We start from the raw sequence: 22,217 nt of genomic DNA on the forward strand, positions 1-22,217 counted from the left end.
CTGCCTTCCATCGGTTCTCACACACACGGCAGTCGGAGCGATGCTCTGGACACTTAGGCCGAGTCACCTTGAACCCTTTGCTCAGAACCATTCACGGCCCGCCCACCTCCCTGGGAATGGCCCATGAGGCTGTCCACGTCCACTGTCCACACCCACCCTCCCCCCGTTTACTTCCCTGCCCCACCTACCGTCCCCCACGCAGTGGACACAGCGCCAGCCACCCGCACCTGCCATTCCCACACAGGAGACTCCTGTCCCTCACTTTCTCCACACCTGGATCCCCAATGCGAGCAGTGCCCTGCTCACACGTGCAAGATCCCGGCACCTGCCGCCACCTCCACAGTGCTTGGCACTCCCTTGGGCACCACGAGCTCACACACTCACCTGTCACTCCTGCCGTGTCCCTGGCACCGGAACGGTACCTGGCATAGGGCTCCCTGAGCACCGGCCATGTGGCAGCTCATGCAGTGACTGAGCTCTGTGACGGACCAGGGTGCAGACCCTGACCCCTACCCCAGGCACGAAGGCCACACAACTCCACCCTCGCACCCAGGAGCCTCACCTGGCCTTCTCCCACGTACAGGACGGCAATCTTGTGCGTGTCATAGGATGGAATCTGGTCGAGAAGCTGCACTGACCGCTCGAAGGACTATAGCCACAAAGCCCTGCCTGAGCTTGGGCGGAGGCCATCCCCTGCCACCAGCCCTACCACCAGCCCCAGCCTGATGCCCTTCCAGGGAGGGCTCTCCTTATGCGGGTAGGCCACTGTAGGTTGCCCCAGGGAGCTGAGGCTGTACCTTCTGCAAGCCTGGGCTATGGCCGCCACCGCCAAGAGTGAGGGCATCCCACGGCACCCCCCCCCCAGGCTCCAGGGGGACCCCACAGGGGAGAGAAGGCACCCACCCACCTCATTGGGTAGAAGGATGGGCTTGTTGGACTCGTCACCAAAGAAAGGTGAATGGTAGAGTTGCAGGAACACAAAACTGCAGGGGGAAAGATGGGGAGAGCCGGGCTGGGAGCTGCGGGCCAGGTCGGGGTCACAGCCAGTACTGTCCGCCCACGCACAGAACAGCAGACCTGAACCTCTCTTGTGGCTCCAATCAGCCACGGGGCCGAGGCCACGCGACCTGCAGCCCAGCCTGTGGCAGGGCCCCTCAGGTACCACGTCCCCACGGGGATCATCCAAGAGCTCCAGCAGCTCCAGCCCCAGAGAGCAAGGCTCACCTGGGATTGATGCCTGGCACCTTCTCAGTATTGGAGGCCCCCGCTCTGCTCTTGAAGGCGTCCTTCTCTGCTCTCTTGCCTCTGCGTGATGGGGCCGAATCAGAGATGGTGTAGCCTCTGGGCCGCAGGCCACTGGGGGAGCGGGGGCAGCTAGAAGGCAAGGGGCCCTCGGGCTGCGCGGGGCCCCGGCCCCGGCTCTCTGCGCCTGGGGCTGACCAGGAGGCACCTGCCCCGTCCAGGATCCCGGACTGCGACCGGGCCTTGGCCTCAGGGCTCAGCCGGCCAACGTCAGTCTTGTCTCCAGGGTCCCCCAGCACGTCCTGCAGGGTCTGCAGCTCAGGCGAGGAGCTGGACTTGCTGAGGGGCTGGGAGGGCTGGAAGGAGAGCTCCACAGAAGGCCGGGTGCCCTCAGAAGAGACGGCCCGCTCGATGGGGATCCCTCCAGCCGCCAGCTCCTCTGCAGGGAACTTCTCCTCTTGGCTGGAGCTCGAAGATGACTGCCAAGGAGGAGTCCACGGGACCTCTGTTAGGAGGTACCAGCGAGCACACCCAGGGCTTCACTTGGAGGCGATGAAGTCCCCCCACGCCCCTGGCAGGGCCACAGAGCCCCTTAGTGGCAGGCGGACAACTGCATCCTCTCCCCCAGGACGGCACCGGCCGGTGCCCCACGCCGAGCAGGGGAGACCAGCGCCCGCCCAACCAAAAGGACACCAACGACCAGCAGCTGTCAATCTGCAGGGCCTGCTGGGGAACCCCAGACTGTCCACGCAAGACTAAGAAAGATAGCTAGACTTTTTTTAAATGACAAAAGCGGGGGCAAAAGACTTGCCAAAGTTCTGAGCAAGACCATGCGCGCCACGGAGCATGGAGCGAGGCCCTGCCCCTCTTCCCACAGTACCCTCCTCCCGCTCCCAGGGGCGAGCACCCCCAGGGCACCTAGGGCAGCTCGGGCGCCCTGAGGCACTCACCCTGCTGTAAGCCTCAGCACGGTCACCACGCCGGTCTGTGCCTAGCGTTGCCTCAAAGTCCTCCAACTCCATGGGCTCCGCGGACAAATGAGCCTCGCTTGTGCTCCCCTCCTCCGGGACCACTGCCGAGTCTGGGAGGACACAGATGGGGCTACTAGGTGCTGGCCCGGCCCCTGGGAGCTCACATGGCCTCAAAGGTACCAGCCTCTCCCCAGCAAGAGAGCGCAGTGGGCCCCGCCACGGCCTCACCCCAGGCCTTACTTGCCTGTGGCTCTGTGCCGCCCACACCCCATCAAGTCGCTGCAGGAGGGCACCGAGGGGCGCGGTGTGGCCCCTGACACAGGGCATCTCCAACACAGGCTCCCAGGGTGGGGGCGAGGGAGGCATCTGGCCCCTGGGATCCACATCCCAGGGTCCACAGAGCCCGCCCCCGCTGCTCCAGCGAGGTAGACGGGCAATGGCAGCACAGACCCCCAACAGGGAAGAGCCCCCGCCTAAGACGGGGCCTCAGCTCAGGAGAAGCGGCGGGCCTAGACCAGCTCCCAGGAACAGGCGGAGGCCGGAGTTCCTCCTTGACCCGAGGAAAAGCCTGATGCAGGAGGAACCCCTGTGCGCACACACAGACGGGGAGCCCATTCCAGAAAGCAGAGATGCGCCATCGGAGCCCAAGCCAAACCCGGAGCCAGGAGCGCCAAGGAAAGGTCACGACACCCCAAAGCAGCATTTCCTGTGCCAGTGTCAGGATGGGGGTGGGGGGTGAGAAGCCACCGAGAGTTAGCGCAGCCCGCGGCCGCCCCGCGTACAGCCCTCGCACACGCGTGGTCTGTTAGCCACCTGCCAGAACCCGTCTGCACGCTGCCCTTTCCGAACCAGCTCCTGCCCACGCGTGGGGGCCCAGGTGGGCCAGAGGGCCGTGTCGGTCAATCCCCCGCTGCCGCCGGGGCCCGGAGGCAATGGGCCAGCCCATGATGAAAAGCAGACACAGCCCAATTTGTGGGTTCACCGAGCCAATCACACCACCAGAGGCCAGGGCAAGGTCAGCCCAGCTGAGCCGCAGGGCCAGGCTCGCCCCGAAGAGCATCCGTGGCTCAGCGGCCCGACGTCACCTCCCGAGGCCTAAAGAAGGGGCAGCGAGGGCCCATCCGGCGGGGCACAGAGCTCGGCCGTCAAGGGCACAGGGCAGAGGGGCCCGCTGGCCAAGCGCAGGCACTCTGCACGGACGTCCTCATGCGAGTCGGGGCCCTGCTCCCAGGGGTGAGGAGTGGCACCGGCAGAGTTGTGGAGGGATGACCGCATGAGGGACGGCAGGAGCGGCGGGTGCGAGGCAGGGCGAGGCTCTGCGGCAAACAGCGCCTTCCTTAAAGAGGTGTACGAATACCTGCCCAGGAAATGCTCCTGTGCAGCTTTGCTTGGCAACTGGACTGGCACAGGGAGGAGAAAGAGGCCACTGCAAGGAAGACCGCGCGCGGCCGGTCAGCAGCAGCACAGACTGCGCACAGTCGAGCAGAGAGGAAAGGCAGCACTAGTCCTGCACAGAGCCCGAGCCTGGAGGGAGAGAGCGGAGGGCCAGCGGCGGCCGGCCGGCAGCCGGGGGGAGGAGGGGGCGGAGGGGGGCCGGCCCTCCTCACCAGCGGAGGTCCTGGGCCTCGAAGCGCCATGTGGGGCCACAGGGAAGGCCAGAGAGTGGCCCGGAAGGAGCGCACCAGCCCCGCCAGGCAAGGGCACGAGAGCGCGCAGGCAGGCTTAGCTGTGCTCCGCGCATCCAAACCCAGACCCAAGCGCAAGTGCGGCTGCCCTCCTGGGGCCACGGGCACGCCGGGGACGGTGCAGGGCACAGGGTTGTGCGGGGCTCTGCTGCGTCCGCCCTGGAAGCACCTGCCTGCCTCTCCGTGAGCGGCATGTCTCTAAAGAAGGGGGCCCTTCCATAGGAGCCGGCCCTGCTCCCAAACACCAGGCTGTGGCAGCGGCAAGGAGAGCTCAGGGAGCCGGCTCCGGCGTGGCCCCATGGGGGGCAGGGGCGCGATGCCTGCATGCGGCACTCACCCGTGTTAGACCGCGGGGGTGGAGGGGGCTTGGATGAGCCCGCCGCCGGCACCGACAGCGACTTGTACAGAGCTGTGTCGCGACGCTCCTTAAAGCGCTCGGCGGCCATGAGCGCGTTGGACAGCTCCTGCAGGGGCATGTTGTTGATGTCCGAAGAGAAGGGGCTGAGTGGGTTCTCCAGGCTCATCAGCCAACTGGTGTTCCCTGAGGAGAAGCATAGGCAGCACACTTTAGGCATCCAAACACCCCATCCCCTCCCGGCGCTCCTGGAGCAGCCCATCCCCTGCCCTGCCACCGGGTGTGCTGTCCTTAAGGGCACGTGCCTGGGCTCAGCAGGGTTCCTGTGCTCAACCAAGGAGTGACGGGGAGGGGGATAGACCCCAGGCAAAGGCATGCCCACGGCTTGCCCCAGACCCCCAGGTTAGGGCAGCACCTGTGCAGCGGTCACCTGCCTCACATGAGGAGGGGTCTCAGCGCACACCACTCTCCACCCCAGGGCAGCTCCCGGGCCCTGGCCAGGCTTGGTGGAGGCATCTCAAAGCCCCAGACCTCGCCATAGAGAAGCCTGAATGGGGGGCCTTCTGGGCTCTGTCCCTCTCCCCATAAGGCCCAGGAGCCCACACTTTGAATCAACCTTCCACGCTGAATGTCTTCCAATCCCGAGCATCTCACCCAACCTGACCCACCTCCTCTTGCCCTGCCTGGGCCTCCCCGTCCAGTGCCCACCTGCCCCCTGCCTGTTCCCCGCCAGGAGCCAGGACCCGCGGCCCTTCTGCCCACACTCGAGTCTCCTTGGGGCCTGCTATCCAGCCCTCTCCTGTCACCACTCGCCATGCTGTGCCCAAAGCAAGTCTCAGGCCCTGGGCCTCGGCTTAAGTTCTTGCAATACCCATTACAGGCTGAGTCATGTCCAACAAAATCCATGTATCAGACTCCTGACTTCCAGCAGCTCAGGAAACCGCTCATTAGGGTAAAACAGAGCCACAGGGGTGGCCCCTAATCCCCTGGGCCCTTCCAAGAAGAGGAGACAGAACACAGACCCACAAGAGGGATCGGCCCTGCCACCACTGTGACCCAGGATTTCCAGGCTCGGGGCGGATGAAAATACACGAACGTATCTGCGGCTGAAGGCCCCCAGGCCACGGTGCTCTGTGAGGGAGGCCCTACCACTTAGCCGCCTGGATCTCCCCTCACCACTCCCCTCTGGGCACTCAGCTCAGAAGTCACAGAGCAGAGGCCCGCTTGGCCCTGTGTGCCTGCCACTCACTGCCGGGTACCTCAAGCCCTGGCAGAGGCCCCGGCATGCTGAGCACAGGCCCGTCCGTACCTGTGGGCCTCCGGACCAGGATCTCTGCCCAGCCCTGGGTCAGCAGGGGGACATAGGCTGCCAGGCTCGTCTTCTCCTGCACTGGGAACTGGGTACCAGCTGACGCCCTCTCAGACTTGCTGGTGAGAGCAGTCTGTGCACCTGGGGAAGTGGGGCCACCCGGGAAGTGGGAGGCTGGAGTGTCCAGGGCACCAACACGAAGGCCATGGCCCCCTGAGGAAGAGAAGGGCAAGAGTGCCAGTGACCACCACCTGCCCGATGCAGAGCCACCAGCCCAGAACCGGCTGTTCCGCCCAGGGCCCAGCGACTGGAGGCTGTTCAGCCCTCCCTGGGCACAGCCCTTGTACGGCGTCGGGCTCAGTGGACCCAGGGCAGTAGGAAGGGGCCATGGCCGGACCAAGTCTCATTCCAGCTGCAGCATAGAGAAGCTTTAGGGGCGAGCTGGGCTAAGAACCAGGGCAGCCAACAGTTTGCTGGAAACACTGGCCATGAGGAATAGACCCATGGCCACGAGGGGGCCTCAGGCCAGCTGCAGAGAAGGCACGCCCCCTACTACACAGCCCTGTGGCTAGGGCTCACAGAGACAACACCCCAGTTGTTCAACCACCTTGTCCCCAGGCTCTGAGAAGTCCTTGCAAGCGCGCGGACCCACAGGCACCTGTGAAGGAGGCAGGGTGGGGCCCAGGCTCACCGGACATGGAGCGGACCCGGTCCCGGGCCCCGCGGCACACCTGCTGCCCAGCCTGGGACTCCAGCTTGGCAGGCGCCTCCTTGGTCTGTCTCACATGCGCGCCAGGGTCTGAGCTGAGGGCAGAAGGGTCCGTGCAGAGCATGACCAAGGTGCCTGGGCCCAGGACGGCCTCTGTCAAGGCCTGCAGGGCAGGGGGTGGAAGGCACAGTCACCTCGACTCGGGGCCACCCTGCAGCTCTCCTGAATCCAAGCCCAGCAGCGACCGGGTCCCGGTCCCCACGCTCGTTGTCACGGTAACAAGCTTGTTCCCAACCAGCCAGGTTTTGGTCCTGCCGCCAGCCAGGAGGAACTCGCCCACAGGTGACCTGAGAAACAAGAGCGTCAGCCGACACCTCACCCTCCGTGGGCTCTCTGAATGGGCATCTTGGTTTCAAAGGTGCGTGGACTGCAGTGGGCCCTGGTCCCCAGAAGAGTGGGGCCCCACGATGCGCAAAGCAGCCTGGCCAGGGCCTCGCCTGCTGCCGCTGCTGCCGAGTTTGGTCACAGAGGCCGAGCCGGGCGCTGGCCTCCCGCCCCGGGGCCCAGCCCGCACCTCTTGGGAACCGCTGTGAAATTGGAGAACACGTATCTGGCCATCATGTCCAGACATGTTTCTGTGAGCTCCAGGTGGAGATTTTTCAAGTTGTCATCAGCCTGGGCCATCGAATTCTCATCTGCAGACCCCAAGCTGGCGCTGGTGAGGGACGTCTGGATCCTGCTGGAGGGAGGGCCCCCGCGAGGTCAGGGACCGGCCAGGGCAACTCATCTCCCACCAGGGGCCAAAGCTCGAGGCATGCAAGTGCTGGGAGGGCTGCGCCCACACCCCCCCCCCCCCACAGGGCGCACGGCCAGTTGAGCCACAGTGTGGCAAACCGCGCGGACACATCGTCCCAGAGAGAGGAGGGGCAGGGCCTCACGTGAGAGACCCAGGCCCACTCGTCAGAGCAGAGGCTCAGGAGACAAGGTAGAGACCGACGTCCCCTCACCGAAGCGCAGGAGAGTTAGGGGACGGCTTGGTGGCAGAACAGTTTAGTCATGCAGAGACACAAAGATTGCATTCTGCCCACAGGGCCACCTCCTGATGACAGGGAGGGTCTGGGCTTTGTGTGCCGCTCTTCCCCCTCAACTCAGGCCCCCGGGGCCCCACAGGCACCCAGCGACCAGGAGAAGCAGCTCATGCAGGTTTAATTCTGATACGAAATTTCACTGCCCCTTTGCCATGTTTGGCTTGTGTTAAAGAATTTGTTAGAAAACAGCTAAGAGCTTCGCTGTCCCCATTCCCCCATTCAAACCCCACTCAGCAGAGGGCCAGCCTGAGGCTGGAGCCTAAGCCAGGCAGCGGTGAGGAGGTGGGTCTCCGAGCTTCGGACTCGAGGCCTGAAGGGACTTCCTGGGGAGGACACAGCCCCCCGCCCAGCTCAGTGCAGCCTAGCCCGGTCGGCGCAAAGCAGTGACCCCCAGAGCCCACACCTGCACTCAGACACGGCAGGGGGAGTGACCAAGGGCACGCCCCTTGACAGTTCAGGCCTCCCCAGCCCCCGCCTCCTCCCAGGCTGGCCCCCTACCCCCGCTGCTCTATACAGAGCCCCCCCCCACCCCGTTCCCTTTCAGCTACAACAGAAAGCACCCCTCTACTAAAAGAAAGCTCAAGATTAAAATCCACTTAAGAGAATAAGAAAGCCAAACCCTAGAATGTTTCCTCCCCCAACCTGTGTGGGCGCCGCTTTAATATGCGAAGGCCCCTTACCTCCGGGGACAGGCCTGCACGTAGCTGCCACCAGACGCCTGGCTTTCTCAGAGCTACAGCCCTGCTCCAGGCTCCCAGGCCAGCCTCTGAGGAGGCCGTGCAGCCAGCCCGTGCTCGGACGAGGCTTGGGGACAGAATGCAACCTTTCCACCCCTCACCTCCAGGCTCCCCTGGACTGAGGGCTGCCCCTCAGGTTCTCCTCCAGCTCCGGCTAGGGAGGGCGTGGGCAGGCGACGAGCTCATGCAAGCAGCCCCATGCACCGCCCCCCCGGGCACTCCCGCCTGGCAGGGCCGCCTCGCGGGCCCCACTCCAGGGCCTGAGCCCCCCGCCCGACGGAGCCCACTACCTGCGGACCACATGTTCAGACACACTGATGCTGCGGCACCGGAAGGCCTCGGCTGCAGGGCTCTCCTTGAATTCTTTCACGGGTGGAGAGTTATTCAAGCCTTGTTTGGGGGGTCTGGCTATCCTCAAACTACCAGGTGAGGAAGGAAGGCCCAAGCCCCAGAGAGCCCAGCTCCCGGGAGGGGAGAACAAGCCATTGGAGGGAGGAGGAGGAAAGGTCACAGGCCACAGGGTCAGGATGGAGAGCCCGCGGGTGAGATGAACAAAAAACCATGCCAGAGGCCAGTTAGCAGGGGGAAGAAACAGAAAATAAAAATGCATGAAAATACATGTCATAAACGTGACTGAGAAAAAGTCAGGTTTCACGCATGGAACCAAAACAAAGAACATTAGTGCAAATTAAACATGTATGGAGCGCTATGCACGGCAGATTCCAGGCTGTGCTGACCAGGCGCCCCACCCACCCCGCTCAGGGGCCGGGACGCCCCAAGGCCCTGAAGGTCACCGCTCAAAAGGCCGGTTCTTAGCTCAAGGCCCCTGGCGCCCAGCTACTGGGAGCTTGGGAAGCCAGCTTTTGACTTTAGGTCACACTGACCTGGTCATTCTGGAAAATGCCGTATCCCCACCAAGGGAGAACTGAAAAGCTTGGGTGGGAAGGCAGGGACAGAAAGAGGAGTCGCCGTTCGTAGGAGATGCAAACAAGACACGAGGCCTAGCACAGTTCTCTCAGATCTGGCAAAAGCGGCTGTGATGGTCCAGAGGAGCATGGCCCCTGCTCAGCAGGGGTGGAGAGCAAGCTCAGGAGGACAGGCAGCCCCGGCCTGAGACTGGGCTGACCACAGGGCCCCGGAGCTCCACCCCAGCCGGGCCAGGGATTCAGCTTCTCAAGAGCCACCGCTGCCCTGACGCAACCCGAGGCCCATCTGGTGGAGCCGGGCCCAGGCGCCCTATAGCGAGCACCCTGATCGCCAGCTCTGCGAGTCTGCACTCGGGGGCTCAGGCAGGCCCGGCCACAGTCCAGCACATGGGCTCCATGACACCGCAGGACACAGGGGTCAGCTGGGTGGGCAACAGCTTGCTCCTCCAGCTACATGAGGGCGCTAAGGGCCTTCACAGGCCCTGCCTCTACGCCAGGACCCCCTGGTGCCCAGCACAGTCTGAAAAGGGACATCCCCCAGTCACATCCCAGTGCTGCCGGCCGGCCTCAGGGGGGCAGGCCAGCCCAGACCCTGTGTGCACCACGCCAGTCACAAGTCACGCTCGCAGACCCGCCCCACTGTGCCCCATTCACTCTGCAGGCCCGCACCTCTTGGGCCTCTCGTTGAGACTGGTGCTTCGAGCTCTGAAGCTGTCCTTCTCAGGGGTGTCATCGAAGGGCAGGAGAACGTTGGAGCGCAAGCCCTGGCAGAGTGGAGCAGACCTGAGCCATCGGCAGGGGGACTGACCCCCCTGGTTCTTCCCTCCGTGAGCCTGCCTGCAGCGCACCGCATCCAAGCAGGCTGCACTCAGCAAGCGTGGCACCCAACGACACCCACTTCTCACCCCCGACATCTCCATGTCCCGGCCACAGACAGCCAACGGCAAAGTAGGTCCCACCCTAACTATGGGTTTGGCCTCCGCTGGCCTACCTTAGTGATAAAAGGAACAAAATCCTTCCGGAAGGGCAGGCGGCATCTAATGAACCACATGGCTATAACATGATGGGCCAAGCACACGATGTACTGATTAAACCTGCAAGAAAAAAAGGAAGTGAGGCAGCTCCGATGGGGCCCCGAGGCCAAGCATAGAAGAGAGGCCCCAAGGCCACAGGCCCATCGGAGGTCAAGGACCAGCATGGCTCTTGGCTGCAAGAGGCCTCAGGCTGGCCCAGGCCATGGGCAGGAGGGACGGGCCAGCACTCACTTGGAGGGGTTGGTGTAAGGCAGGGAAATGGCAAAGACGCTCGCGTACTGCTCAGCTGCGAAGTTCCGGTAGAGGTGGGGCAGCCGGGCCAGAGCTGCAACAGGACACATGGGTGAGGGGGCGCAGGTGGGCCGGGCAGATGCAGGCCCATGCCTGCTGTCGCCAGGAGCCTGTGCTACTCCCGAAAGCCAGCGCGGCCACCCTGACCTAAGAGGGCTGCAAAGGACTGAAGATCGCAGCCACCTTGAACATGACCTTCCCTTGACCCTTGGCTCTCTATTCCAAGGACTAATAAACTATGGTCCCCAAGGCCAAATCCAGCCAGTGGCCAGCACTCGTGTAACCCACGAGCTAAAGATAGCTTTTACATCTTTAAAAGGCTGTAACAAAAAGAACGTGCAGCAAAGGCCCTACGTGTCTCTTTGCAGAAGCACTGGTGGCCCTGCTCTGCTCCTGTCACCTCCCTGCTGAGGGCCAGATGCGCACTAGGGTACTGGGAACGAGGGGGTGAGTGGGGCAGGTGAGCAGGGAACCCTGAGCTCCTGGAAGCCCCTCCCTGCTGTGGTGTGTGCCCTGAGGGGAAGTGAGGGGAAGCTGTGAGAGCCCAAGTGCAGGGGCCCATGTCCAGCAATAGAGGCTTCTGGGCCATTTAAACTGACACTGAGGATAAGAATGGAGCCGGCTGCTGGAAGGCCAGAAAGGAAAGCATTCAAGGCTCAGGGGCAGGAAGTGCAAAGGCCCTGAGGCAACAGAGGATGGCACACCCCAGGTGCTCCGTGGAGTTGTATCCCAAGAGAGGCGGCAAGATGAGGTCAGCAAAGCCAGCATGAGTGACGACCCCAACCCCAAGGGTCCGCCCCACCCTCACACGTGCACTCGTTTGCACACAGAGACGGGCAGGGAGCCAGACGCTTACTTGACAAGAATTCGAGAAGTGGAATGGCCATGCTGGCCGTGGCTGAGATGTGTGTGAGCTTCACGACCAGGACGGGAAGCGCCTTAATGATGATGTCAGGCATCTCCACGCTGCAGATGGCCAGCGCCACCACACACTGGCTAGCACAGCGGTGGATCAGGCCTTGCTCCAGGCAGTACACCATCTCCCGCTGTGGGGCAGCAAGGGTGCCTCAGACCCAGCCCGCCACGCCCCCGCCCCTGCCCACAGACAAGTGTCCCCTCACCCACTCCGGAATGTTCTACAGAAAACAGGATTAAGGCTTAGCAGGGCTAGCTGCCTCGTCCCAGGTCCCTGAGCCCCTAACCAGCACAGCACCAGGAGCTGAGCCCTCCCGAGGTGACTGGACAGTGGGGCAGCTGTGGTCAGGCACTTCCTGACGCTTCCCACCCGCCAACAGCGGCTGGCCGCCCCGGCGCCTCAGCCCACCCTGGAGCCAGGACACGCTGGGCCCATTACCCCTTTAGTTATGGGACCCCTCCCCCCACTGGTTGGCCTTATGACAGGGGAGGTTCTGCCTGACACAGCAAGGCCACCAGGCCCACTCAACTCCGGGAGCCCTCCCGCGTGAAGACACCATGCTGTGCCCAGCAGTTAACAAGTGCAGTGCGGGCCGCAGCCTCTGGGCAAACCCTGTAGCTCAGGGCCCCACAGACCACTTCAGTTTCCCGTAGCCAGCCCCATCCCTCAGACACACTCCGGGCCCCGAGGGTCCTAGGGACACCTTCAGCCCAGTGTGGCCAGCTGCCCAACGGGGAGCAGCCAGGAAAAACCAGGCCAAGCGGCACAGGAGCCCCCAGAGGCGGGGCAGCGGAGGGGCGCGGGGCACCAGCTCCAGACACCGCTGCCGTTGGCAGCGCAGGCCAGGCTCCAAGCGGCCCAAGTCTAGCGCAGGCCCCTCTCCCTGCTTGCTGGGAGTCCCTGAGGGCACTAGCCAACCTCTCCAAGACTTCGGTTCTCTCACCAAACACGGCCGGCTGACCGAGAAGCATCGGGACTCTAACAGACACGGTGGACGTGCCCAGCAGCGCAGAATCAGGGAGCTGCTGTGTGCCCACTGACAGCAGAGGCGCAGGCAGGTAGAAGTCAGGCACCCTGGGCCCCGCTGCCAGCCTCTCAACACAGGCCCAGCTCTGCCAAGAGGCCCAGCGCTCATCCTGAAGCCAGGCAACGCTCCACAGAAAGAAAAGATGCCGCTGCGTGTGGGAGGGGCAGCAGAGGGCCCAGGCCCCCCGGGTGATGCCGAAAACGTCCGGCCGGGCTGGCTGATACAAATACCCTGCGGAGCAGGCTCGCCTATCCCTCTCCCACCTGGTACCTGTCTGGTCTTATCCAAGTAATTATGGTAAGAGATCAGCGCCGTCAGCACAGGAACCACAGCCAGATGCAGGTCGGTTCTGGAGAATCCTTCCGGGGTGCCTCGAAGCCGCTCCAGGGTTCTGGGACCTGAAAGCTGCAGACCAGGGCTCAGGTGGCAGCACGCCCAGCAGCGAGGAGAGGGCAAGTGCTAGGTGGCCAAGAGCCCGGGCCGGGGGTGGGGGGGCCTTCCTACGTCCTTTGTCTGGCCAAGGGTCTGCCTTTTCAGACGTGGGAGCGTGCCCACACCCAGAGGCCAGGGACAGACAGGAGACGGGAAGAGAGGGGAAAAGAGTCAAGACAGCACACTCGGATAGTGAGTTCAAGCCCTTCACAGAGGTCTCTGATTTCCTGCCCCCTGAGCAGGGAAGGGAGAACGGGGCCCCAGAGGCAGGATCTGCACTGCAGATAGGGGTCTGCATCTGAACGGGACTGCCCTCTCATGCGTCCACACATGACCTCCCAGCGCCTCATGGGCAGGGCAGGGCAGGAAGGCATTAGAGGTGGCCCCACCGTGAGGGGCGGCATTACCACGGAGCAGAGGGCGGAAGACAGCTGGTCGACGCTGCACGGAGACGTGAAGATGAGCACCTTGTAGCGCAGGGACTCGGGCAGCTTGCTGAGCACGAGCTTCAGCACCTTCCAGTCTGCCTCCTACAGGAAGAGCGGCCGCTCAGGGGGCAGTACGCACCTTGCAGGGGAAGACGCGCTCTCAGAGCCTCAAGCTGTGTGCAGCCAGGCAGTTGCAAGGCCTCTGGACCCCCTCTGTCCCCACAGGAGGACGTGCTCCCTTGAGAAAGTTCCCTGCTGCACGTCAGCTGCACCCTCCAGACGCCAGGCTGACCACCTCTCTGCCCTGAGCTGGCCCTGAACTCCCCACACCTGCCCCACCCTCCCCACGTGCCCACCGGTAACCCCCAGGCTGCCTGCCCAGGACACTGATGCCCATCCAGGGCACCATGAATGCATAGCAAGAGAAAAGCCCGTATCCTAACACCAAAGGAAAAGCAGCATGTATTCCTAAGTAAGCCACAAGCCCAGGAACCCACTCTAGGACCAAAATCCACCGAGGGCCACTGCAATGAGGAGGACGTGGTTGTGGCCCCCACTGGAACTTGCCTGGCGAGTCCTCCCCGCCTCATCGGGGGAGACCACGGCCTGTAAGCGTCACCAATGGCTGTGAGTCCTGAAAGCCTTTCCCCAGATTGAGCCTGTGACTCAGAGACCTTGAAACTCTCACAGAAAGTGCCCAACAGCCCCCTTCGGTGCCAACGCCTGGTGCCCCCGGTAAGGAGAAGCCGCTTCCCTGCATGTGGCCCTCGAGGGCTGACCTAGGCCAGCACAGGCTGCCCAGCCCCACGGCGGCACACCACTGACCACGTCGCCTCTCTTGCCGGCCCCTGTGCGGGAACAGGCCTCCACCCTGCCCCTCCGCGGCACGGCCCCAGCTACGTCTCTGCCGGCACCTACCCTACCTCCAGGCTCTGCTTGTCCTGCCCCTAGAAACTCTCCTGCCTTTCAGGGCCTCACCTGGCCCTCCAGGTGCCCCCAACCAGAGGTGACTGCACCACCCTGGTCGCACACAGCCCATCTCTGCCTCCACCTGATGCACGTCATCCAATGACTTGTTATCCGTCTACACACCTTCATCTTACGCCAAAGCCACCTCCCAGAGGCAGGAACACGTCCTCAGCTCTATGCCCAGCTCCACACGACGGGCCGCACGCAGCTACAGATGGTTACACACCCGCTGTAAACGTGGGGCGGCAGCGTGCCCCCGAGGTGGCTGACACAAGGACCAGAGCTGTGCCCAGCACGGCGGAGGGACCAGCCGGCTCACCTGCTTCAAGCACTGTAGGAGGACGCGGAAGAGCAGGGAGTAGGGCAGAGAGCCAAGCCGCACCGCGGGGCCTACGGGCGCAGAGCCAGGCGGCCCGGTGGGAGGCGACAGGGGGCCGCTGGCCTTCTTCTCCGGGCCCCTCTCCGGCTCCCTGTGGAAGCAGGCGGGACAAGCACTGAGGCCGCAGGTAGGTACCGGCGTGGGCACCCCGGCCGCCCCACACTGCCATTGGTGGGCTGCGGGACGTCCCTCGGACCCACGGGCATCCCCGGGGCAGGGAAGGGCTAGCTCCCCGGCCTGGAGCTGGGGGGCACGGCTGACACGCACATGGCGTCACAGACGCAGTAAGGGCTGAACCTCACGGCCCCATCCTTGCTGGGCAGGCCGAGGCGGTGCAGTGAGTCGGCCCTCAGCAGCAGCAGGAAGTCGAAGGCCTGTGGGGAGAGAGAGAGGTCCAGTGAAGCGGGGCCAACGCCAGGACACCGCCGGGCCAACGCCGGGCCCATCCACTCACATGCCAGCCTCTCTGGGAAAGGCCGTGCCCACTAACAGCACACACATCCCAACTGCACCGCGTCTGCGGCAGCGCGGGTGGCACCACACAGCCATTTCCGGCCTCCTGCCACAGCGCCCAGGGCCTGCCCCCAGGGCACAGGGGGAGCGTGGCCGCACCGCGCGCCACAGCCCCAAGGCCCAGAAAACACAACTGGTGCTCAGGCCCCCAGCACATCCTCCAATGAACGACAGGTCACTTAACCAGGCTGCGCAAATGACGGACAGCTGCCCCACTGCGCAGAGGCTCTGGAAGGGCCTGAGGCTTCCGTCCCAGTGACCTCTGCTCAGCCTGGTGCCAACATCTACGATGGCAGCTGCGGGCTGGTGTTCTGCCCCACGTGGCCTCACCCCACCACTGACAGATCGCGTCCCCAGGGCTGACAGGGGCTGCATCTCCTGAAAGTGATGGAATCCCATCTCTGCCCAGGCCCAGGGCCACCGCCTCGCTCAGCCCGGCGCACAGAGGCCTGAGGACGAGGACACAGACAAGGGGAAGGGCAGCAGGTCCTGGCAAGGCTGCAGCCACAGCCAGTGCTGAGGACGGAATCCTGGGCCCCCTGCCACCTCCCCAGCCTGGGGTCCCTGCAGGCACTACCAGGCCCCCAGGAAGCGGGCCACGGCCAGCCCTGAGCTGCAGCTGGTGCACCCAGAGCCGTGGACGGCCACCGGCCCTGTCGTACCTGCAGCCGGATGCTGCTTGCAATGGGTAGGGTGTAGTCGCGCCTGTAATGCTGCTCCATGTGGCTGACGAGCGTCTCGTACACACGCACCGCGTGGCTGGCAGGCAAGGCGTACAGCTTGGTCTGCAGAGACAGCGTGCCGGTCATTCGGGGGCAGGAGGCTGAAAGGCAGCCAGGGAGCCAGTGGCCCGGTGCCCAGGAGAGGGACAGGACGAGCTCTCCGCAGTGACCAGACAACGCACAAAGCCTTCAGGCTGCTAACTCCGCTCCCGGGACTTCATCCCGTGGACACTCCCACACGTGCACTCTCTCAGTTATGGCAAAAAATCAAAAACAACATGTTCGTGTCAGTAGCAGGGAATCCACTAATAAATCTTGGCAACATGTGCAACGGGGACCCGTGAGCCAAAAGCACATTCTCCTGCCACCTGCAGAGCAGGACAGACCAGGGGTGAGCGAGGCCCCGCGGGCTCCAGGGTGTGATCCAGGCCTGTCATCCCCACAGCGAGCCCCCTCCCTGCCCCACCTCCCCAAGAGGTGAGCCTGGGAGAGGCCAGGTAAGACCTTGGTGTGGGGGGTGCCACGGGGTGGCATGGGCTGGCCAGGAGCTGGGGGTCCAGCTGCAGCCAGAGGAACCCTCCATGGTTTGTGGTACTCTTGAGGAGAGCAGTGGGGCCTTAAAACATGGCTCACTGCTATTCTTTATCAAGAAAAATTAACAAAAAAACAAGAGGGGGAGGGGGGAGTTGGACAAATGCTCAGGCCAATTCAGAAAGCACTGCAGGGACAGCTACAGCTCGCCTTGCCTGTTCTGGCAGGAAAGACAGATGCAGTCTAAGTCTTTGCTATGTACACGCGACTTGCGTGTCTTGCATGGATGCAGATTACTTTTTAAATGAGAACCGCCTGACCCAGGACTTCGCCTCAGCTAGCCAACAATGTGGTACTGTGGCCCCCGGTCTGCAGGGCTGGAGTTCCAAGTGAGGGCAACGGACCACCTTCCCAGCTTCTCGGAGGCAGGAGTCTGGGCTCGCTCAGGCCGGCGCACTCCCTCACCCACCAGAGATCTAAAGGGGGCCGGGCTCCCATGACAGGAGGCCACGGAGGTGACGGAAGGCCATGGAGGTGCCAGCCAGCTTTCTGCAAACACTTCAAACTTCTGCACCAGGGAATAACCATCCCATGTAAGCGTTAGGGGACACTGTGTGAACGAGAAGCATTTGAGGCCAGTGATTCAAATACCACATTTTACGTAATACTGATGCTGGCCTGTGAGCTTGAGTGACGCTGACGCAGAGAGTCAGTGACAGGCCCAGCGGCCAGCAGCAGAGCCCAGGCGGAGGCCGGCTGGGGGCGTGGAGGGGCCGTGAAGGGGCCCGAGTGGGCCTGAGAGCACGGGAGGCCGGCCGCGGCACGGGGGGGCGAGCGCCAACCCCTGACAACAAACTCATCCACGACACACAAAGTCCTCTCACAACTCAGTAAAAAGACAAATGATCCCGTTAAAAAACAAGCAGAGGATCCGAACAGACGTTTCCCCAAAGGAGATATACAAATGGCCAACGGGCACCGGAGGAGGTGCTCATCCTCCTCACGAGGGGCATGCGAACCAGACCGCAGTAAGTGGCACTTTACGCACAGCAGCCTGGCTACGCCCCAGAGAAGCACAAGTTCTGCATGCTGGGGAGGATGTGGGGAAAGGGCAGCCTCAAGCACTGCTCCCGGCGATGGAGTGGCCCCTGTGGAAGACATTCTGGCCGCTCCGTGAATGATTACGCCCAGGGTCGCCATCCAAGCCGTTAAGTCCACTCACAGGCATGCACCCAAGAGAAGTGAAAACCCCTCTACACACACACTGGTGCACAGACGTTCACCATGGCGGGATTCACAGTGGCTCAAAGGTGGAGCCACCCAGTGTCCATCAGCACAGGAACCGATAAGCCAAGACGGCAAATCCACACGAGGGACGACGAGCCATCCGAGCGAAGCACTGAGCTCTGCTACCAGCCAGGTGAGCCTTGAGACGCTCAGAGCCGCACACTGCACAAGTCCATCGTTATGAAACGTCCAGAACAGGCAGATCCACGAGAGACACAGTGGACTGGTGGTTGCCAGGGGCCAGGGTGTTGAGGGGGAATGGGGAGGGACTGCTAATGGATGTGGAGTCCCTTCTGGGGAATGAAGACGTTCTAAAGTTGCAGTGATGCAGCGATGACCACACAAGTCTGTGGAGATACTGGAAAATCCACTGGATTACACGCTTGAAGTGCATCAATTCTATGGTACGTGACTCTCTCTCTCAACAAAGCTGTTAAAATCACCCCGCAACCACAGGGCCAAAACGGATGGCAGGCCTCCCCACCTCGGCAGTGGTGGTGAGAACTGGTGGGGGGGAGGGGGGGACAGCCCTAGCTTGGGGGCATCTCTGGACTGGCCCTGCAGCCCCACGAGCCCCCTGCGCTGTGACAAGGAGTCTGGGTCACACCAGGGTGCCATCTGCGACCCTCAAGGACTGCCCTGGTCTCCCCAGAGACGTGTCCCTGCAGAGCAGCGTTTCAAGAGGCGGCTGGTTGGCGTGCCCTCCCAGAAGAGCAGAGGCCCACCTGAAGGATGACCAGGAGCCCCAAGACGGCGGTCTTCACATCCTCTAAGGAGGCTGAGTACGCCGCCACATCTCTCTCCTCCAGCTCAGGGGGTGGAGAAAGGGAGCGGGCAATCACCTTTAGAAAGAAAATGTGGATTCAGCTCCCCGGCTTGGGGCTCCCTCCAGCGGAACTGGTCAGACCCAATACTTTCTCCTTTATTTCTCAAAAGCTGCATTTTACACAGCTGAGGAACAGTTCAGAAAGTGCGCTGTATTTCACAGTTAAGAGAAAAACATGCTGGCTATGCAGAAGGACAATGCGCCCGAGCCCCAGTGCCCAGCCCAGCTCCCCGTGGGGCAGGGCCACAGGTGTCTCCCAGGACCCACCGCAGCGCCAGCCCCGCCACATCCCCGCTGGGAGGGGAGCCCTGCCTGAAACGCAGCCCATCGCTCTGCGGAGAACGGGGACAGAAGGTCCAGGGGCCAGTGCTGCTGTGGGGCTTGGCCACAAACTGAGGTCCCTCTGGCAGCCCAGGTACCCGGAGCCCCGGGCTCGAGTGGCCCTCACCTTTTCCACAATGTCCAGCAGGCTGTTGAAGTGGTGGGTATGACAGCCTTCAGCCAGGTCCACCAGCAACTGGGTGGCCAGTTTCCGGACTTGGGGGTCTTTGTCCTCAGGGACGTGGGAGAGCTGGGAGATGACCACTGAGCTGATCAGCTCCTCCTGTGGCAGCACAAGTTGGGGGAGGTGAGCCACGTGGGGCAGGGACGTGGCAGCACCTGAGGGGCGCTCTGCACAGCCCCTCAGGGGCCTGGGCCCACAGGGCCAGGCATGATGCAGGAATGAGTGTCCTGGCTAGCTACTGCCCATTCGATGTCACGGTGGTGGGCCCCCGTGTACATGCGCCTGAGGTAGGAAGACCCTGTCCCTGACATCACGGGGTCCACTGTGTTGGATAGTGTGACAACAGCTTTCAGAGGCAGGTACAAAGCACCATGGCAGCAGAGAGCAGGATGAGATCGACCCTGACATGAGGAAGCTGAGAACCCAGAGGGGCTTCCTGGAAGAGGCAGCACTGGATTCCAAGGGACAGAGATACAGAAAAAAGGAAGGCTAAGAGGGAAGGAGTGGGCAGACCGGTGCTGGGAACACCAGAAACGCTGGTGAGGCTGCCCTGAAGAAGCCACACAGAGCCTGAAGTGCAGCTCCTAGGGGAATAGGCATGCGAGCAAGGGACATGCAAACGTGTCTGAAGGATGGACTTTGGCCACAGACCAAGTAAAGGACAGACCGGAGGGAAAGAACCAGCAGTAGAGAGGAAGGCAAGACATGGAACCACACTGGTCGGGCTGGGACTGGAGAGTATGAGCACAAAAACTAAAGAAAACTTCCCTACAGGAGACTCTGCTCAGAACTTTTGTTCTAGGTCCTGAGCAGGCCCGCGATGCCTGAGGGCAGCCCCGCAACACTAGGCCCAGCATAGGCCTGGCGGGAGGCAGGAATGAACATCCGAGCGCACAAACGGGGTAAACCAGGCCTGTTAAGAAAGGCTGCCACAGAAGAGCACCTGTTGGACCCCAAGTCCAGGGCAGACCCAGGAGGCTCGCAGAGATCCCACCCCTCTAGCCCACTGACCCCAGGGCATCCCCCCCAACACCCCCCAACAGGACTCACACCTCATAGAACTGCCTGTTGATGAGCAGCACGAAGGACAGGACATCCAGCACCTTGATGCGAACGGCACTGCGGGATTCATTCCTGGGGGTGGGGCACACCTGCTGGGGCCGGGGTAGGGGGCACCAGGCCCCAGCTCACCCCGCACCCTGCGCCCCAGGCCCATACGCCTCTGCGGCAGGGGAGAGCCACTGCGGACTCCGCCCTCATGGGGCCTGGCTTGCCAACATCCAGACCAAACACGGGGCGACAGGGCAGAGCGCTCAGCCCTCAGAGCAGCGTCTTTCTAGACGACCACTCCACAGGAGCAAGCACACGCAGGTGCCTCAGAGGACTCTGTCTTACTGGAAGACTAACCTGCTCTCACTCCTTCCAAGAATGAGAAAGGAAAACCCTGACTGGACCGAGCCCGGGCTCCAGGGCCAGGCTGGCCTCCGAAGGCTCCCTACCTGAAGAATCTCTCCATCAGCAACTGCAGGTTGTGAATCCAGCCGTCCTTCGCCGGATGGATTGACTGTGCCCTATAGGTTATTAAGTTTAAGAGGGAGGACTCCTGTGGAAGAAGAAGCCTGGCATTAATGAGCTGCTCTGCCCCGAGGAGGTTTTCCTACACTCATGGCCGGCCGGTTGCTGGCCCCGGCGTGGGGGGTCCGCTTACAAATGCCAGCCTCTTCCCTAGGTGGGCACTAACAAAGGCACTAACCGCAGTGGTGAGAATTCACTTAAAAACCCACACAAAAGCCTTGGCATCAGGCTGTGGGTTCCTGGCACGAGTGCTTCCTGCTGCCCGGTGCACAGATGCACCAAGTACCAAATCTCCACGGAGCCGGCCAGCACCTTCCTCCGCACAGGTGGGAGGAAGCTGACTGCTAGGCTAGCACCACATTTAACCATCCCACACGCAGTCAGCCTGCTGACGCCCCAGCAGACTTCCTGGGAAAGCAGGAGCCTGCCGGCCAGCCCTTCAACTCAAACTCACACAGAGCCATTTCAGCCGCAGTGTCCCACCTCTCCCCCAGCAGCCTGACCTCAACCACCCTCTTGCCCGAGCGCCAAAGGCCCCGCCAAGTTGGGAGAGAAGCGGTCTTACAGGCCTCTGGTCTGCACATCGCTCAACCAGCTCAAAGTATCTCTCCTGAGAGCCGTGGAACTCGTTCTGGTCACACAGCTCTTCCACTGTGGTCAGCAGGTCGTGGACGATAGCTCTGAGCTCCGGGCTGTCCAGGCTCTGCAACACAAAGGTGCAGTTACGGACGGGTGACTTCAGCTCCCCTCAAGGACTCGGCCTCAGAGTCCTAAGCTCCAGCGAGTTGCATGCAGACACCCCCTCAGGTCTTCCCACTGGGACACAGGGGGCAGCTGGGCCCTTCTTGCTCATTTGGGGAGTGAGGGCCCCAGGAAGTCCTGCTCTGCCCACCCAGCAGGCCTTAAAGGGATCAACTCTGAGGATGTTCATGTGTCCCCAAGGCTCAAACATCTCCCAGAGGCCCCAGGGCTGTGGCCTCCCAGCCTGCCACTCCAGGGTGAAGCAGGGCCTGGCTAGCTGGTCGGTGACAGCGGTTGGTCCGGCAGCCAGGCCCTGAGGAACAACAGTCCAGTCCTCAGTCCACTAGCCTGGCCACGCACATCCCCAAGCACGGGCCCCAGTCCCTGGGCCCTGCCCCCACCCCGCCCCCAGGGAGGCCCCAGCCCTAAGCCCATGCTAGACACTGCAGTCCCTGCGCTGCACCATGTCCTCCCCTCCCCACCCCGTTAGTACTTCAGCCAAAGTTGTGGCAAAGTGGGCACCATCCCATTACCCTTACGGCCTCAAGTGACACCAACCCCACCCCTCGCCCACCTGCGTTCCCAAAGCACAGAGCAGCGTCAAAGCCAGCCACCTTCAGTGGGCAAGAGTGCAAGGAGCTGTCTGAGCACGCGGTGGGGCAGGCACGGAGGGAGAGCGCTCCTCACCAGGAGATGAGCCGCAGGCCCCCAGCCACCCCGGCAAGGGCCCCATGGCCTGCCAGCCCACCATCCCAGTGCCCCCCACCCCCTGGTGCCCACGGCCTTCTGGCCACCTCACCTGGAGCTGCTGAAGCAGGCGCTCCATGATGTTCAGCAGGATGTCCCACGCCACAGCCTGGAGCTCCCTGCGGTACTTCTTGATGAGTCTGGTTATAGAAAGCACGATTTCGTAGGACACCACCTCGTTTGGACAGGTCATGGCCTGGAACAAGAGACCCAGGGAACACACAGTGGTCAGCTGCTTCCTGCTCCTGCCCGGCAAGCCCCCCGTCCCATGG

At 62.7% G+C, this 22,217-nt stretch overlaps 1 protein-coding gene across 10 annotated transcripts in view; it reads right to left on the reverse strand.

Moving 5' to 3' along the window:
- Window positions 1-22,217, reverse strand: part of TSC2 (TSC complex subunit 2) — a 33,283-nt gene that overhangs the window by 2,473 nt on the left and 8,593 nt on the right. For 4 of the 10 annotated variants that reach the window (XR_012380485.1, XM_025877040.2, XM_073899675.1 and 1 more), the window contains 25 exons: window positions 21,998-22,141; window positions 21,023-21,160; window positions 20,382-20,485; window positions 19,935-20,016; window positions 18,826-18,981; window positions 18,277-18,393; window positions 15,674-15,796; window positions 14,766-14,872; window positions 14,439-14,589; window positions 13,130-13,252; window positions 12,561-12,695; window positions 11,204-11,393; window positions 10,288-10,381; window positions 10,014-10,116; window positions 9,692-9,786; window positions 8,387-8,515; window positions 6,846-7,010; window positions 6,466-6,618; window positions 6,254-6,366; window positions 5,563-5,775; window positions 4,236-4,439; window positions 2,193-2,323; window positions 1,225-1,721; window positions 908-983; window positions 563-649 (listed from right to left, as the gene is read on the reverse strand). Coding sequence is in view for 9 of the 10 variants with exons in the window: in XM_025877040.2 (XP_025732825.1) it covers window positions 563-649; window positions 908-983; window positions 1,225-1,721; window positions 2,193-2,323; window positions 4,236-4,439; window positions 5,563-5,775; window positions 6,254-6,366; window positions 6,466-6,618; window positions 6,846-7,010; window positions 8,387-8,515; window positions 9,692-9,786; window positions 10,014-10,116; window positions 10,288-10,381; window positions 11,204-11,393; window positions 12,561-12,695; window positions 13,130-13,252; window positions 14,439-14,589; window positions 14,766-14,872; window positions 15,674-15,796; window positions 18,277-18,393; window positions 18,826-18,981; window positions 19,935-20,016; window positions 20,382-20,485; window positions 21,023-21,160; window positions 21,998-22,141 (3,630 nt within the window). In the remaining variant the exon portion in view is untranslated. Of the gene's footprint in view, window positions 1-562; window positions 650-907; window positions 984-1,224; window positions 1,722-2,192; window positions 2,324-3,570; window positions 3,640-4,235; window positions 4,440-5,562; window positions 5,776-6,253; window positions 6,367-6,465; window positions 6,619-6,845; window positions 7,011-8,386; window positions 8,516-9,691; window positions 9,787-10,013; window positions 10,117-10,287; window positions 10,382-11,203; window positions 11,394-12,560; window positions 12,696-13,129; window positions 13,253-14,438; window positions 14,590-14,765; window positions 14,873-15,673; window positions 15,797-18,276; window positions 18,394-18,825; window positions 18,982-19,934; window positions 20,017-20,381; window positions 20,486-21,022; window positions 21,161-21,997; window positions 22,142-22,217 lie in introns of all 10 variants that reach the window. The other 6 variants (XM_073899681.1, XM_073899676.1, XM_073899677.1 and 3 more) reach the window with 6 other exon arrangements.

This window comes from Callorhinus ursinus, unplaced genomic scaffold, assembly GCF_003265705.2.
Source record: "Callorhinus ursinus isolate GAN/ISIS: 27379988/994484 unplaced genomic scaffold, GSC_fseal_2.0 scaffold13, whole genome shotgun sequence".
NCBI lineage: Eukaryota > Metazoa > Chordata > Mammalia > Carnivora > Otariidae > Callorhinus > Callorhinus ursinus.